Genomic DNA, 17327 nt, shown 5'->3' with positions numbered 1-17327 from the left:
GAGTTCGTAGTTAACCAAGTCCTCTGGCGTGCCAGGCGAGCCATTAGGAGGTGAGAAGTTCTTGAGGAGCGAAGGGGGAGAGGAGCAGAGCTCGGTCATTAGGAAGTGGTCCTGACCCCCCGGTGTTGGTTGGTCCGTGGGGTAACTGGGGCCGCTCTGGGGACGAGCACCCACACGTCGGCGCAAGCGCTGCACAGTCCTGCTCGGGGCTCGGGGCTCGGGGCTCGGGGCGGCGAGGGCACAGGAAAGCACCCCGGCCGGAGCGGCGCATCCAGGACGGAGAAGCAAAGAACTGTTAAGCGCAGACACACAGCTTTTCGTCTCTTGCCTTTAGGCTTGTTGGTGGCTGCAGATGTTCTTTGAAAGGCTCTAAAGAGTAAGGTTGTGTGACGTGTGTTCATTCCGAACAGGTATCAATTCACCGGGGTTATGGGTCCAGCTTTTCCCCCTAGTTCATACAGGACTATGAATGATTCGGAGTGACCACTGGACCTTTGAGTTCTTGAGCACCTAAAGAATTTAAAGCAGTGAAAAATTTGCTTTGCGGGCAGCCCGGGTGGCTCAGGGGTTGAGCGCCGCCTTCTACCCGGGGCGTGACCCTGGAGACCCGAAATCGAGTCCCACGTCGGGCTCCCTGCGTGGAGTCTGCTTCTCCTTCTGCCTGTGTCTCTGCCTCTCTCTCTCTCTCTGTCTCTGTTTCTCATGAATAAATAAAATCTTTTAAAAAAATAAAAAAAATAAAAATTTGCTTTTGCAGTATATTGCGATATTTTAATCTTAAGAACGTAAGCTTAGGCTTCGGATTTGGACAGACCGTACATCACATCTACTTATTCTTTGACTTGGAGAAAGTTGCTTAACTTCTCTAAATTATTTTCTGATTTCTAGACTCAAGATTGAAGTACCTTCCTGATAACAGCACCTTTACATTGAATGGGTCATCTGTTTATTGCCGTGCCTGGCGGTGGTAGATATTCAGTACACGTTACCTATTTTTATGATTATTTCTTCTTCTCCTGTCTCATGTCCCACACTGACTCCCTGTTTTCTAAATGGGAAAGAGAACTGAATATTTTTTAGAAAAGAACTATAATGCACTTTTTAAATTCAAGGGATAGTATTCAGATAGTTTTTTGATGCATTGACTTAATATTTACAGAAAATAGTTTCTCTGTTGGTTCGTAGTAACTTTGGTATCCAATAAAGGGGTATTTTAATGTGGAAGAGATGTTTTTAGAATCTATACCGAGTTTAAATTTATTGCTTAGTTTATTAAGTATGGGTAGTATTGGCATATTTAGGGTTCATAGTTATAGCAAAAAGATTCAAAGCTGTTTCACAATATTATTATTTGAAAAGATAACGATCCAGAAAATAAAGTACCAAATGGGTCATTTTGGGGGCGGTTTGAGTTGCATCAGGTAAGCCTCTTATTTTTTTAAGTATAGTGAAGCAATGTGAACTGGAATAGCTCTTCTGTTTCAACCTTCAGAGTTTAGGTTGTCTTTTGAAACACTTAACTTTGGGCATTTTGACTGTTAAAGATACAGAGTGTGTGAAGAACTTCACTGAGAACAGATTTCAGTTTTGTGTGATTAGATGGAAAAAGGACTATTAATCTTCTACCTTTATATGAAAAACATGGGTTTTTGTAGTACTGCTGGGTCCATTTTAAAGGTATTTCCAAAGAATATGACTGACTTGTAAAAAAACTTTTCATGATTTTGTATTAATATGACACTAGGTAAGGTATGAGTTAAACTACGAAGGAAGGTGAAGACTGGTGATTTTTGAGATGGTGTAAAAGAAGGCCCGCTTTTATGTAGTATGAGGTTGAGCAACCCTTTCTCAGACTCAGAATGCTGTGAGGATTTTACTGACTTCTAGATGATTTAGCCTTTTCATAACTTTGTAGAATTAAACCTAGCACATACTCCAGCTATATTAGAGATTTTACTTGTAGTGCTTTTTTAAAAAAATTTATTTATTCATGAGAGAGACACACACACAGAGGCAGAGACACAGGCAGAGGAAGAAGCAGGCTCCCTGAAAGGAGTGGGATCTGGGATTCAATCCCTGACCGCAGAATCGCGCCCTGGGCCCAAGGCAGACATTCCTGCCTTTAAAAAAAAACAAACAAAAAACAGTTTTTTTTTTCTTGTCACTCTTCTCTGTTGATAATTAGATAATTCGGTCATCAGTAATAAATAGTAGGTTTTGTAGGTTATCAGTCCTTAAGAAAATGCACAGTAACCACAAATATTAACAGACTTTGGGATCCCTGGGTGGCGCAGTGGTTTGTGGTTTAGCGCCTGCCTTTGGCCCAGGGCGCGATCCTGGAGACCCGGGATCGAATCCCACATCGGGCTCCCGGTGCTTGGAGCCTGCTTCTCCCTCTGCCTGTGTCTCTCCCTCTCTCTCTCTCTCTCTGTGTGTGATTATCATAAATAAATAAAAATAAATAAATAAATAAATAAATAAATAAATAAATAAAATAAAAATACAAAATAAAAAATATTAACAGACTTTGACATGGTTCTTTTGAGTCTTACATTTATTTTCCTATACCCATCTCATACTCCTCTATAAATGTCATGGTACTGTCTTTACATTATGTCTTGATGTTTGCTGCTGCATCACACAATTGGTAGATTAGCTGAGAAATTGGTAAAGTAGCTGAACTAATTGATCCACATGAGTAGGCAAAAATATTTAAATCAGTGAAGTAATGAGAACTTGTTTGGGCTCTCATAGAATTGCTCTTTAAGAGAGACTTCTTTTTTGAATAAAATGTACAGTTCTCTCAACTCCTATGAGGAAAAGGCTGGGGCTGTTTTGTAGAGTTTCACTTGGCCACCAGTGAATTATGCTTACAGAGATCAGCTTTAGTCTCGTTGATTTCACAAATTAATCAACTCCTGGTTCCCTTTTACATATAATTTAAATAAAATTTATTTATTAAATAAAAATTATTGTATAAAAAATTGAATTTTGTTCTTTATAGTCTTCATTATTGTTTATATATATATATATATATTTGTTTTTTCTTTTGTTCTTTATTTCACATGATCTCCCTATTAGGAAGGTGGTGGTTAGACCCAATAATGGCATCTAGATGGATAACTTTGATTACACGGTTATTCTGCAACCTAAATTTTTGTTGAGCTGAATTCTTAACTAAGGGCAATTGCTCAAGCAAATATGCAACAAAGATGATTATAGCAACTCTTAAAATAGCAATAAAGTAGAAGAATCCAGCTGTACTTTAGTAGGGAAATGGATAAACTATGGTTTATTCATGCAATGAAATACTATCCCCTAGTAAAAATAAAGGAACTAGATCTATACTTATCAATGTGGATACATCTCAAGAGCATAATATTGAGTGAAGAAGCAAGTTGCCAAAGAATGTCCATGATATGATGCATTTATGTAGTTTTATTTATTTATTTATTTAAAGATTTCACTTATTTATTCATGAGAGATACAGAGAGGCAGAGACACAGGCAGAGGGAGAAGCAGGCTCCTCGCAGGGAGCCCGATGCAGGACTCGATCGTAGGACCCCAGGATCACATCCTGAGTGGCAGGCAGACGCTCAAATGCTGAGCCACCCAGGTGTCCGCATTTATGTAGTTTTAAAGGAATATAGCTTATATTGCTTATGGGTACGTATGTATCTAATGAAAATACATAAAAATATAAGAACTTTTATGGAAATGAAACACATTAACTTTATAAATAGTGGCTAACTCTGGAAGATAGGTTTGGATGGAGCTTTTTCAGAAATATGTGTAACTTTCCATTTTAAAAACAGCTGAAGCAAATATGTTAACATGTTAAAACTTAACGGGTAGGTACATGGATTTGTTCATTATTTACTTTTACAGATTTCTGTGTAATTAAGATAGTTTGTGAAACTAACACTTGAAATTTTTAAATTTTCCATTCTAATTTAACTTTTATATAATTAAACAACAAATTTAAAAATAAAATTTTTATTTATAATTAGGGCTCTCTTCCAGTGTGCTTTATTTTACTTTCTAGTCTTAAAGTAGTTGGCTCTGGGAAAATAATTCTTTTCTTTCTGCAATAGGAAAAGAATGTACCAGTGCAGCTCCACAATGTAAAGCTTTTCTAAGGAGAGGAGACAGACCAATTATTTAGTCAGTTTTACTTTACTGTTTGACTCGTGCACCTGGGAAAATGCTTTCTTAACTGAGGAATACTCCTTGAAAGTCTGCAGAGGAATTAAAATTATAGAGACCCTTGGGGAATGCAAACATGACCTCAAAGGATAGGGGATCAGAGTATATCATAGAGTCCTAGAAGGGATTTGGACAGAGTGACTCAGATACAGAATTACCACAGATGCCATGTGGTCATTAACACTTTTTAAAGTTTGGTTTGGTTACATTTTATTACAGTGTGGTAAAACTGAATTTATAGTGTGACTGCAGGTGTCCTAGTTATTGCTCAAAGAAAATCTAATTCTCTGTTAAATAGGTATTAATAAGTAAACATGGTGAGCTGTGTTACATGGTTTGATTAGTAAATAGTAAATTTAACAGCTGATCCTTAATATAACCACAGTATTTAAATGAGTTAAATAATCTTTCATTCCTAATCAGGAATACTTGTTACTAGCACTTTCAAAAGAAGTGAAACTTGTATCTCTAGAACACTATTTTTTAGCATGTATACTCCCTGTTTAGTTATGTGGCCCTGTGATGACCTTAAACACTAGTTGTTTTTGATTGGTAACATAAGCCAACATACTCTAACTGTATTTCTGTAATATTGCCTTGTTTTAAAAAAATGTGGCCATTTAAATGAGAGAACAGTAGCAAATATTAAAGGAATGTTTTGAACAATTTGTATCAGAGATTATCATATTATAACAGACAAAAATTGTTGCAGTACCTGAGAATTTGAAATTCAATTCCTGGTATTATAACATCCATCAAAATGTTTCATGAGGATTTTACTAATCTGGAAAAATGTATTTTAAAAATTTTGCAGTGGGTACAAAAAGGAGCTAAATGGGGATTGCTGGGCATATATTTTACTATGTTTAACTCCCATCGCCCTGTGGGTAATACCCATTTTAGAGGAGTTTGACAATCAGAAGAGCACAATTGTAGTGGTTTTCGGGGTGAAATTAGTGGGCCATAAGAAAGAGACTGCAGTGTTAGTGACCCTGATGGCACCAAACTGTCTTCACGGACTAAGTAGAAAGAGTGGTCTCTCCTGGGTTGTATAACGTTTGTGATCTGACATGAAATAAAAGCATCTTCATTGTTAGGAAATACCATTAGCAAATTATGAGTTTCTGTTATAAGTAGACATTTTCCTTTTGTGTCCGATACTGACTTTTATTACAGATGCTGGAAATCTACATCATTTGGAAACCCATGGATTGGAATTTAAGATCAAGCGCCATCTTTCACTGACTACTCACTTAAATGTAGCCTGCTTGTACCTAGAGGTTACTATGGTTACAAGAATATACCAATGAATAAGTCATAATTTCTGACCTCCAGGAGTTTATATTTTGAATCAATGACTTAGTGGGAAAAAAAATGACTTAGTGAGTGCATTATCCCATTAGTAACAACATTATAAATAATAAGTGCTTTTCTAGGCCAGCATCCCGAATGACTTTATTCAGTACATTAATTTACAGAATTCTTGAACTCTAGGTCAGTATTTAAGGGGCTAGTCAGCTCCCATAGTAGTATCAGGCATTGCCTTCTGTGTTGCACTTAGGGCTGAGAGGTTTGGGATTTGAAGTGGCTTTGTCACTTTGATGGTTGGTTTGTCAAAGCTATAGTGCCAGGTGAGTGTTCCTCAACCTTCATTAGTGGTTGGTAAAGGCTTTGGTGGTGGAAGTATATCCAGGAAGTAGCAGTTGTTAGTATATAGATTAGTTGGTAAGTCAGGTGTTTGAGTCATAAGTTGCCTTGATCCATGTATAAATATATTGACTCTCTAAAAATATTCATTGAGCATTTACTATGTGTAAAATACCATAGTGTCTTAAATTATTGTTTACTGTGTTCATAGTATAAGCTCGGATTTATGACTTTAAAAAATTTTTTGAAGATACTTATTTGAGAGAGAAAGGGAGAGAGCTTGTGTGTGTGTGTGTGAGAGAGAGAGAGATTGAGAGAGAGAGAATCCACAGACTCCTTGCTGAGTGGAAGCTGACTGGGGGGCTTGATCCGAGGCCCCTGAGGTCATGACAGGAGCCAAAAAACCAAGAGTCGGCCACTCAACCCACTGAGCCACCTAGGTGCCCCTGGTTACTACATTTTTTTTTTTTTTTTTTTTTTTTTTTTTGGTTACTACATTTTTATACAATGAAGCCTATACAAACTTTAAAGAAAGTAAGTGCCTGCAATTTTAAAATTTTGCAGTGGATACAAAATGCAATACAACTTACTACTCCATTGTCCTTTTATCTTAATGTCTTGTCATTCTAATTTCTAGTCCTCATTACTCTTACAGCTATAATTATTGCAGTTGTTTTAATCAATATACCTATTTTAAACTAGTGAGACCAGAGAATAAGACTGGAAGTGCTCAGCTTTTCTGGCTTTTTCTATGCTTTGAGGGTGCTGTCTGTAGAGAGTTCTCATGCTAGTCAGAAAGACAGAACATGATAGCGTGTAAACTTAAGGACAGAAATTCACTTATTTATGTTGGCCTAGGCTATACAGATATTTACTGAGTACCTGTTATATATCAGGACTATGTTAAGCAGCTGGGCTATAATAGAGAATAAGATATTTTTGGTTTTCATAGAAATTTTAGACCGGCACATCTACACCTTAATAGGTGAAAAAATACATGTAGTGTTAGTTTTTTAAATTTCAGCATTTGAAAGTTACTGTACTTAACATCTTACAAATTCATCTTTCACTAAATCATTAAAAGAAAAGGACTTAATCCAGAGAATAAAGTTTACTAGAGATGAACAAATAGAATCTTACATGATTTAATTTTCTTTGTGCATGTGAGAGAATAGTCCACTAGCACATTTCTTTTCCACATTAAATTTAAAAAATTTTTTATTCTGATTTGTCCTAAAAGGATTTAAGGCAGTTTACAAAAATGTATAATATAGCAAGATAAAATAAACAAATGGCTGGAGCTAGAAGTGAGATTAGAATACACAGTGCACGTATACTGTGAAGTGCTAGTCACAGATGCCATTACGTGAGACTCTTACTCTTGCCACCCCTGTCTATATCTGTAGCTGTATCTGTGTATCTGTAATCTAGATCTGTCTCCTTATTAAAATGTAGACCCTTCCTCTTGTGAAAGATTAGTCCCAAAACACGTGTTCCAGATGCCGTCCTCTCACTTTGTCCAGGACTTTCGTTCTTCCCTCTGTCTCCTTGCCTCCAGGGTTGGTGTTTTGTCAATGCAGACATATTCGGCTATCTCTCATCTACCCTATCCTGCATATACAAAAAATACACCCTTTATCTTCACATTCTTCTTTGGCTATTGCTCCACTTCTCTGTCATTTTGACAATGTTTTCAAAAGAATTCTTTACACGAACTTAATTGTCTTGTGCTCACCTCCCATTTGTAGTCAACCTATCCAACCTGGTTTTCAGTCCTGACCACCACTGAAACTGGCCTCGCTCAGAATTGATAAGTGTTGGCATGCCCACTGGATACTTTTCGGCTCCCATCCTATCAGATCCTGGCTGCATTGACCTAATTGATGAGGCCTTTCTCCTGGAAATGCTGCTTTGTTTTTTTGTGCCCACATAGACTTATGTTTCTTCCACTTCTCAGGTCACTTCTCACTCCGTTGTTATTGCTTGTTCCTCATCCTAACCAACCTCTAGGTGCAGGAACCCCTTTCAGCTTGGTCCCATTCCTTTCCTTTCTCTTAATACACACCCAGTGGTGGGATGCCTAAGTGGCTCAGCAGTTGAGTGTCTGCCTTCAGCTTAGGGTGTGATCCCAGGATACAGGACCCAGTCCGTCATCAGGCTCCTTGTGGGGAACCTGCTTCTCTCTTTGCCTATTTCTCTGGCTCTCCCTTTGTGTGTCTCAGGAATTTTAAAACAAACAAACAAACAAACAGGCGGTGGTATGCATTGTCTTGATTTCACATGTTCTCCATATGCCTTCCCAAGTTTATATCAATAGCTAAGACATTTTTTCTGAACTTTATACTCCTATATTCTAGGTACTCTAGGATTTCTCACTGACATCTGTTTTAGGACAATGCACCTCTCTCATTTATTTACCTCTCTCTCCTATCAAATTGGCAGCCTTGTATGAAATTAAATTGGCTGCCTTCTTCCACTGAGAACATGAGACAAGTGAGTATTTGCAGGCAGGATACTCCTTGCAAAATTAATTTGGGCATTGTATATATATTTGCCATAAAATAGATTTAAGACTTTTGAGACAGATGTAAATTTTATCATCATTGGAATACATTGTTAAAGCACCTACAGAATGTCTTATAAGCTGTGCAACAGAATACTCTAGAATACTCTAAAATACTCTTCAAAATGAAGTTGATGTTAAAAGTACATAAAAGAGGGATCCCTGGGTGGCGCAGTGGTTTGGCGCCTGCCTTTGGCCCAGGGCGTGATCCTGGAGACCCCGGATCGAGTCCCACGTCGGGCTCCCAGTGCATTGAGCCTGCTTCTCCCTCTGCCTATGTCTCTGCCTCTCTCTCTCTGTGTGTGCCTATCATAAATAAATTTTTAAAAAGTACATAAAAGAAACTAAAGGAGGTATATAAGATAGTTAAAAGTTGGGGACTCCTACAAAAAATGATCATTGTTTTAGGGTACAAATTCCTGGGGTGCCTGGGTGACTTAGTGGGTTAAGCATCTGACTCTTGATTTCGGCTCAGGTTATGATCTTGGGGTCCTGGGATTGAGCTTCATGTTGGACTTGGCACGCATCAGATAGTCTCCATCAGGATTATCTCTCTCTCCTTCTGTCCTCCCTGCTCAAGCTCGCTCTCTCAAATAAATAAATAAATCTTAAAAAAAAAAAAAGTAGAATACCAGTTCCTAGTGCCTTCCTTGAAACCCTTGAGGCAATGTATGTTTTAGAATTCAGAATTTTTTGATCTTTAAAATGATGTGGGTATGGGCAGCCCTGGTGGCGCCGCGGTTTAGTGCTGCCTGCAGCCCGGCGTGTGATCCTGGAGACCCGGGATTGAGTCTCTTGTCGGGCTCCCTGCATGGAGCCTGCTTCTCTCTATTAAATGTAGCAGGAGGGTATGTTTCTAATGGGATCTAAAAGTGGAGTCAAATTGTTAAGAACCAAGGTTTACTTTTTGTTTTAAAGGGCCATCTGAGAATTTAATTGCTTTACATTTCAGCGTAAAGGAGATAATTTGAAGTGTAGAATGGCATACTTTAAAATGAATCTAGCTTTGCCTCTGATTCATAGAACTTAATAGCTGGAGGGGATGCTTGAGTCTATTTTGCTCATTTTACAGATGTCTGATTCCTGGAAAGGCCATACATGGCAAAAGAGGACACCACATTTTTGACTGTACACCATCACACAGTTTCTTTCCTTTTTTTAAAAAAATATTTTATTTATTTATTCATGAGAGACAGAGAGAGAGAGAGAGAGAGAGAGAGAGAGGGAGGGATACAGGGAGGGGGAGAGGCAGGCCCCATGCAGGGAGCCCAACATGGGACTCGATCCCGGCTCTCCAAGATCACGCCCTGGGCTGAAGGCTGCGCTAAACCGCTGAGCCACCAGGGCTGCTCCTTAGTTTCTTTATCAGAGCTAGTTAATGTGACAAAGGCCTGTGAAGGAAAGTTACTGTAACAGAAGAAAAGCAGCAGAATTTAGGGAATTCTGTCTCCCAAAGGAACGTAGAGTGAGAATTTTAAAGTTCCTGGAGAGAAAATCCCCAGAAGAAACCCCGTGATTAGACAATTTTATATATAAAAATTTGAAGCAATGAGATAGCATAAGGAAATTTAAGTGCTATTTGAGTGCTTGAGGAAAATCTGAAAGATTTCCTTGCTAGAGGATCATAAAAGTATTAGAAAAACAAAAATTTCAGTTTACTTTTTCTTATGGATACATAATTGAGAAAGAATGTTAGGTTAAATAGAGTTGGTAAATGCCACTTATATTTAAGTATGATAAAACTATAACACAAGCTTCCCACATTTAGCTGTAGTATTCTTTTTTAGTTATATTTCCTTAGCAGTCATTTCTCTTTTTTTCATTGCTGTTTGAGTCTTAGGCAGACCTGTCTTCTGGGAAGAAGTCAACCATATTAAATACCATTAAAACAAAATGAGATTTGTAAATACTGAAACAGAAAGATATCTGGATTAGTATATTAGATTTCTATTGCTATTTAACCAATTGCTACAAATTTAGTGGCTTAAAATAACATGAATTTATTGATTTGCAGTTCTTTAGGTTAAAAGTATGACAAGTTTCACTGGGCTAAAATCAAGGTATCCGCAGGGCTGCATTCTTTTCTGGAGGCTCTAGGAGAAAATCTATTTCTTTGCCTTTTCCAACTTCTAGAGGCCATCCACATTATTTGGCTTATGCTCCGCACCTTCCCATCTTCAAAGCAAGCAGTCTCTGACTATGCTTCCATCAGCACATCTCTTTATCTGAGACTCCTTCTGCATTCCTCTTCTACTCTTTAATTTTTTAATATTTTTAAAGATTTTATTTATTCATTCATGAGATACACAGAGAGAGGGAGAGAGAGACAGAGATACAGGCAGAGGGAGAAGCAGGCTCCATGCAGGGAGCCCGACGTGGGACTCGATCCCGGGTCTCTAGGATCACGCCCTGGGCCGAAGGCAGACACCAAACCGCTGAGCCACCCAGGGATCCCCCCTTTTCTACTTTTTTTTAAAAATTAATTTATTCATGATAGAGAGAGGCAGAGACACAGGCAGAGGGAGAAGCAGGCTCCATGCAGGGAGCCCGACGCAAGACTCAATCCCAGGACTCCAGGATCGCGCCCTGGGCCAAAGGCAGGGAGCCCTGAGCCACCCAGGGATCCTCCCCCCTCTTCTACTTTTAAAGATGCTTGTGACAACCACTCAGATAACCAGGATAATCTCCCTATCTTAAGGTTAGTTGACTAGCAACTTTAATTCCCCTTTGCCATTAACCTAACCTGTTCACAGGTTATGGACATTAGAACATGGGCATCTTTGGGGACCATTATTCTGCCTAGCATATATAGTAAGTAACACAAGAAAGTTGCAAAAATAGTATGTATGGTTTTAATTCCATTTAGATTTGAAAAAAAATGTGTAGTGGTGAAAAATATGGCAAAAGATGAAATCTACTTTAAGAAAACTCTGTATTCAAAAAATGTGATTGACAGCTTTGTTCCGTCTCCAAAAGGGTTCTCAACCCTTTTGATTGTCAGGCAGTAGGATAAAATTCAATTTACATTCAATGAAACAGTGACGGGATGCAAAGTGTGTTTGTGTACTTACACACCCTCCCAGAGGAGTTCTCTGGTTTCTGCTGAGTATTGTTTAACTTTAATCAAGGGAACAGTTTGTTATTCCTTGATCTCTGATGGATAAACACAGATTAGATCTGGCTTCAGAATTTCTCTGTATACCATGAACTATACATTTTCCTAAGGTTAATCACACACAAGGCATAGTACCACTTAATAATCATATTTATTATTCAAAAATAATCTTTTATTACATTAATAGCATTTATGAAATCTTTTCATGTATATGTTTTGTTTACATGGTACCTTTCATCCAACTTTGAATGATTCAGAATCTTTCTAAGCTAAGCATTAGGTAGGGTATAATTTCCTCCAGATACACAGATGGCAAACGGTAAGAATTCACAGGTGAACCGGGGGTAAACAGATGGATCTTACATCACTCCTGCTGGTATGGGCTGTTTTCAGAGGACAGTGACCATGTCATATCCTTTGCAGAAAAATCATAAATTTGGCCTGAGTATTTTTTATGGTCTACACAAATAAAACTTAATTGCCTTTTTTTATTTTCATGAGTTTGGTGCCCTTAAAAATGTGAATTTGTAGTTGAAATACTTTGAGTGTTTCAGTCTGCTTGTTTATATTTCTCTTTATTAAACATTGAGTTTCTAAACTGATGGGTTATGATATTTGTACCATAATTTCATGTAGCACTTTATTATTACATGGTGGATTTTGTTTTGGTTTTTTAGATTTTATTTATTCATGAGAGAGACACAGAGAGAGGCAGAGTCATAGGCAGAGGGAAAAGCAGGCTCCCTATGGGGAGCCTGATGTGAGACTCGATCCCGGGACCCTGGGATTGACTGAGCCAAAGGCATGGCTCAGAATGGCAGATTCTGAGATTTAAAATCTTTCTCTCTTTGCCAATCAACATAAATGTCACTATCCCTATTAAATAACCATGAATGAGAAAATTAAACTGAAGAGAAGCTACGCATATAGATTTATATGCGATCCCGGGACCCTGGGATTGACTGAGCCAAAGGCAGACACTCAACCACTGAGACACCCAAATGCCTGTAAATGGTGGATTTTGAAATATATTTTAAAACCCAAATTTCTTTCTTTCAGCCTTTCATATTATGGTTTCAAATCAAGGTTAATATGGGGAAAATACTGCTAGTTCCAATAAATAGAAAACTTTCAGATTTTAATGATGTAATTTTTTGTGTGCAATGCCGAAAAATGTAAATTAAAACCACCTGAATCTGAGGCATTACTGAAGAGATTTTAGAATATTTTTCTACTTTAATTGGTATTTATGTGTTTGTGTTCCAGAAGCATTTTAAAAGTAACCTTAGGGATGCCTGGGTGGCTCAGCAGTTAAGCATCTGCCTTTAGCTCAGGGTGTGATCCTGGAATCCAGGGATTGAGTTCCACATCAGGCTCCCTGCGTGGAGCCTGCTCCTCCCTCTGCCTGTGTCTCTGCCTCTATGTCTCTCATGAATAAATAAATAAAATCTTTAAAAAAAAAACAGTGACCTTAAGATGTATGAAATGAGTATTTAACAAAAAGAATTTTCAGATTGAATTTCCTTCTTTATAATAAAAAAACAAAATCTGTTGCCTGACAAAGTACAGCTTAATTGTAAGTAGTCTTGTCTTCCTTTGACATTGCATTTGATGGTCAGCAGGCATTTTTATAAGCTCAGTGGACAGGCTCAGTCTAGATATTCGACTTTGGCAGGCGGGATGTGAAATAGTTGAAATAGTTTCACTGCATATTTATTGTCCAATGAATGTGCACTTGTTAGAGGGCTGCCTTTTTTTTTTCCTTCCAAATCTGAGGAATGAAGTAGCACAATATTCTTTCCTTGCTCTTTGTGATTACCTGTGTTTTGCCATTTAGGTCTTTACATACCTTTTGTAAAGAAGAAATGATTTGGTGATGGAGTGCTCCCCCTGACCGATGGACTCAAAGAAGAGAAGGTAAAACCATTTCTTCTTCTCCCTTACTCTTCTGGGAAAACACAATAAGTAATTCCATATATGCGTAGCTTCTCTTCAGTTTAATTTTCTCATTCATGGTTATTTAATAGGGATAGTGACATTTATGTTGATTGGCAAAGAGAGAAAGATTTTAAATCTGAATAGTGATAAGCTTTGTTGCTAGTTTCTTATGCTTATAAAAAGGCACAAAGTGTTACCATTGCAAAGTCATTTTTTTTTCTCTCAAATAATTTCAGGTCTTCACACGTAGCCTTATTAATTGTAATCCTCTTCTATCCTTAGAAAACTGGATTAAGTTTGTGGTTTTCCTTTCATAAAACCATAATTATGCCTAATCTTAATTGAGAGGAATATTATTTAGCAAAAAGTAGAGAAATTTATAGGTATTTTTTTTTATATTTATAGGTATTATAAAATAAAATAAAAAAACTTTCTGTGCCTCATTAAAATTGGCATCAGTGTTCTAGAGAAAGGAAAGTATCATCGGTGGCAACAGAGGGAAACTTGGTAGAAAGGAAACCTAGTATATCTTACTATGCCCTTTTCTTAGAAGGAGAGGCAGTTATGGTGTGGTCATTATTATGAAGTTGTGTGTCTTGTGTTCTTTGAACCAGAGTCATCACATGGATAGAATTCTTTGGCTGGAACATGAGTAAAGCATGGAAGATTTTATATTCCTGATAAAAATTTGATTTTTAAAAGTTTAAATAAAAATTATAGAGCTTACTCAGTGTAAAGTAAAATATGGATCTCTATTCCTTCTTATAAAATACGTTTTTTAACACATTCAAAACTAAAATTTTAACATGTCCCAACTTGGGACATGTTATAACTTTATTATATAAACAAGGAGTTAATATATGGAGAAGATAAAATCTTAAAATTCTGTGCTATTAAATCTAAAACTTCAAAAAGTAGTATAGGTTTTGTTTGCTTCTTAGATATAAGTAATTTGTGAATTTAGATTGTCCTCAAGCCTTTTATGTAAATAGTTGTTTTATCTCTGCTCCTGTGTGCTAACCAAAGTATAAAAACAGGTGATAAACTATCGATCCAGTCACCCACGTGCTGGTAAAAGGTACAGATCTAATGAAATCAGTTAAGAACCCCCAAAATACAATTTTAATTGCAGGAACAAGCTATTTTTCTTAATGTTTATAGCTCAACAGAGGCAGAAGGATCCAAAGAAAGAGGCCTGGTCCATGTGTGGCAGGCAGGATCCTATTCTGTAACACCAGAGAGATTGCCAGGCTGGGGAGGAAAGACTGTTCTTCAAGCAGCCCTTGGAGTGAAGCATGGAGTTCTTCTGACTGAAGGTATTGAAAAGAATTGCTTAACAAATACTAACTGAAATGCTAACAGTACCTGGGTGTGTAAGATCAGGTAAGAGTTACTGGATACCAGGAATGCTTAATGAAGTTTTCTGGAGCTTATACTCTTTGTGTTTTCAAAATACATTCTTACTCCTTTTATCAAAAATCAGATTGGTTTTTAAATTTAAAATCTATCATAACTAGAATAAAAGAATCATAGTTTCTAAATTTTATAGTAATAAGTACATGAAAAATTAAGTTTTGAAAGATTACCTGTTCAGAAACTCTTTTGTTGTACCATTGTTCTTTAAATGTATCAGAATAATAATGCTAATAATAGCTAGTGTTTATTAAACAATTACAAGTCCCTGGCAGCACACTGAGTACTCTGTATGTAACACTTCACTGAGTCTTCACAACCACCTGTGAGGTGGGCTGCTGTTCATGTTCCCACTTCATAGATGAGGAAACTGAAGGTCAGGAGGTTAAATAATTTCCCCAAGCCCATACAGCTATTGGAGTGTCAGTCAGGATTAGAATTCAGAGTCTGATTTCAAAGCCTGCTTTTTTTAAGCCACTTGGCTATACTGCCTCAGTACAGTTTTTCCCAGGCATAAACAGTAGCTCATAAGAACATGTAATAAAATAAATCTATAACAGAAGCATAAGCTATAATTTATAGAGAGAGTTGCTTTTAATTTAATAGCAATTTACCAACTCAGTGGCGAATTAGGTTTGAGCCAGGACTGCCATTAACTAATTTATAAATTTCTGTTCCATAAGCATTTATTAAGTATTCAATAATGCTTTGATATTTTCCTTGTTAGGAGCTAAGGGAAGACAAATTCTAAGAAGCAAAGCTTAAATCTGACCTTGGTAATTCTGTGGGGTAAACATGGATTTCTTTCCAGCCTCTTTATTATTATATATTTTATTATAATAATATAGAATAATATAGTAATTATATAATAATAATAGTATAGTAACATTATTATTATTAGGGCAGAACTTGGAAAAAGCATTATTGTAAAAATGTGAACCATATTTAGTCAATCCCTGCTCTACGGATTTCAAAATACATCATTCGCAGACATATATAAGTGGAATTCTGTTTTTTATTTACCCTCCAGTAAGATATTTAGGATCCCTTCATGAACATGATCTTTAAACATCTAGAATCATACCTAAGGTGAGATACCTGAGGGAAAGCATTTAAAAAATATATAATTGTTCATGTTTATACAGCGTCCTGGTTTTAAGTATCAAAGCTACAAAAAAAAATCTCATCTCACATAAGTGTGTAGTTTGAAATGGCAAAAAGATCTCCAGTGCTATCTTTTCTACTGATGGAATGAATGCTCGAAAGTTTCAAGCTTGTCTCTTTGACTATCAGTCATGATTCAGGGAGGACACTTCCCTGAATCACTATTTTTGAGGTACTCCAGGTGTAAAAAGGGAGGAGTTGTCTAAATATCCATTTCTTTGTACTATTTCTCTCTAGTGGAATGATATTCATTGAAAGAGTTGGTGAGCTGTTGCAAGTGTATATTGCTGTATCCTTTGGGAAAAACGTTTAAAAGATCTTAACCAACGAGCTTATTTTCTCAGTGCTCTTTATCCAAACTGGGAATTCCCTAAGAAAAGCTCATGTCTTCCCTTTAGCCACTATTGTGTTCTTTCTTACATAGATGTTCTGGATAGTTCACTTGAGTATATAAATATATTTGCTGTGTATAGTAGGCCAAAGATAAAGTATTTTTTTCATCATCAGCTCAGGTGCTTCTTTGTGGGGAAAAGACTACTAGAAATTTACTCTGTTATTTATTACTTTTAAAAAAAGGAGGAGTTTCTGGTCATATGGAAAAGAAGGGGTAGTAGATGTGTCTGAGTGTTTTTCAAAACTCATGTCCAAGTCTTTGTTCCATTTGAGTTTCATAGCTAGCACAGGCCATATGCATATGTCCTCAAACTGCCACAGTGGTGCAGTGAGATCATGACCTGGTAGGACACGTGGACAGAAACAAGTCCTTATCTTTCATGTGCCCAACTCGTTGGCACCTTCCATCGTACTGCTAGAGCCACCCAGTTGCCCTTCGTTCTAAAGCTAGCCAGTCATAGCTTTATTGGGTTTTTCGCTTTGTTGTTTCATTATGGTGATATGTTTCTTAAACGAATGACACTTCAGAAACCCTATATAGTACACAGTATGTATTATATATAACATTTAAAATTATACATAAAATTGTATACATCAGGAAGACAGCCATGTCTTGTTAACACTGGTGCTTTCTTACAACCTGGAAGTATAAACTTGATTTCTTAGTTTTGGCCAAAATGAATCTCTAATATTTTTATGCTACTGCATATTCTTCTGCTGCTCTGACTTAAGCAGTGAATGTTACAGATATTAGCAAATGTGTCTATTTTATCCTTTGCTCATTTTATCTTATCATGGTCATTATTTTGTCTTTGAACACCTGAAATCTGCTTCTGTAATAGCCTACAACAATAACCATTAGTAGTGGATCCATGTAGGACTTGGCAG

General features: G+C 37.0%; 1 protein-coding gene across 5 annotated transcripts in view; it reads left to right on the top strand.

Moving 5' to 3' along the window:
- Nucleotides 1-17327, top strand: part of ALS2 (alsin Rho guanine nucleotide exchange factor ALS2) — a 69548-nt gene that overhangs the window by 597 nt on the left and 51624 nt on the right. For all 5 annotated transcript variants that reach the window (XR_005985034.1, XM_041737333.1, XM_041737332.1 and 2 more), the window contains exons 2-3: nt 13369-13448; nt 14631-14785. Coding sequence is in view for 4 of the 5 variants with exons in the window: in XM_041737333.1 (XP_041593267.1) it covers nt 13429-13448; nt 14631-14785 (175 nt within the window). In the remaining variant the exon portion in view is untranslated. The remainder of the gene's footprint in view (nt 1-13368; nt 13449-14630; nt 14786-17327) is intronic.

This window comes from Vulpes lagopus, chromosome 22 (assembly GCF_018345385.1).
Source record: "Vulpes lagopus strain Blue_001 chromosome 22, ASM1834538v1, whole genome shotgun sequence".
NCBI lineage: Eukaryota > Metazoa > Chordata > Mammalia > Carnivora > Canidae > Vulpes > Vulpes lagopus.
The sequence above is the reverse complement of the archived record's forward strand: the minus strand, read 5'-3'. Positions and strand labels throughout refer to the sequence as shown.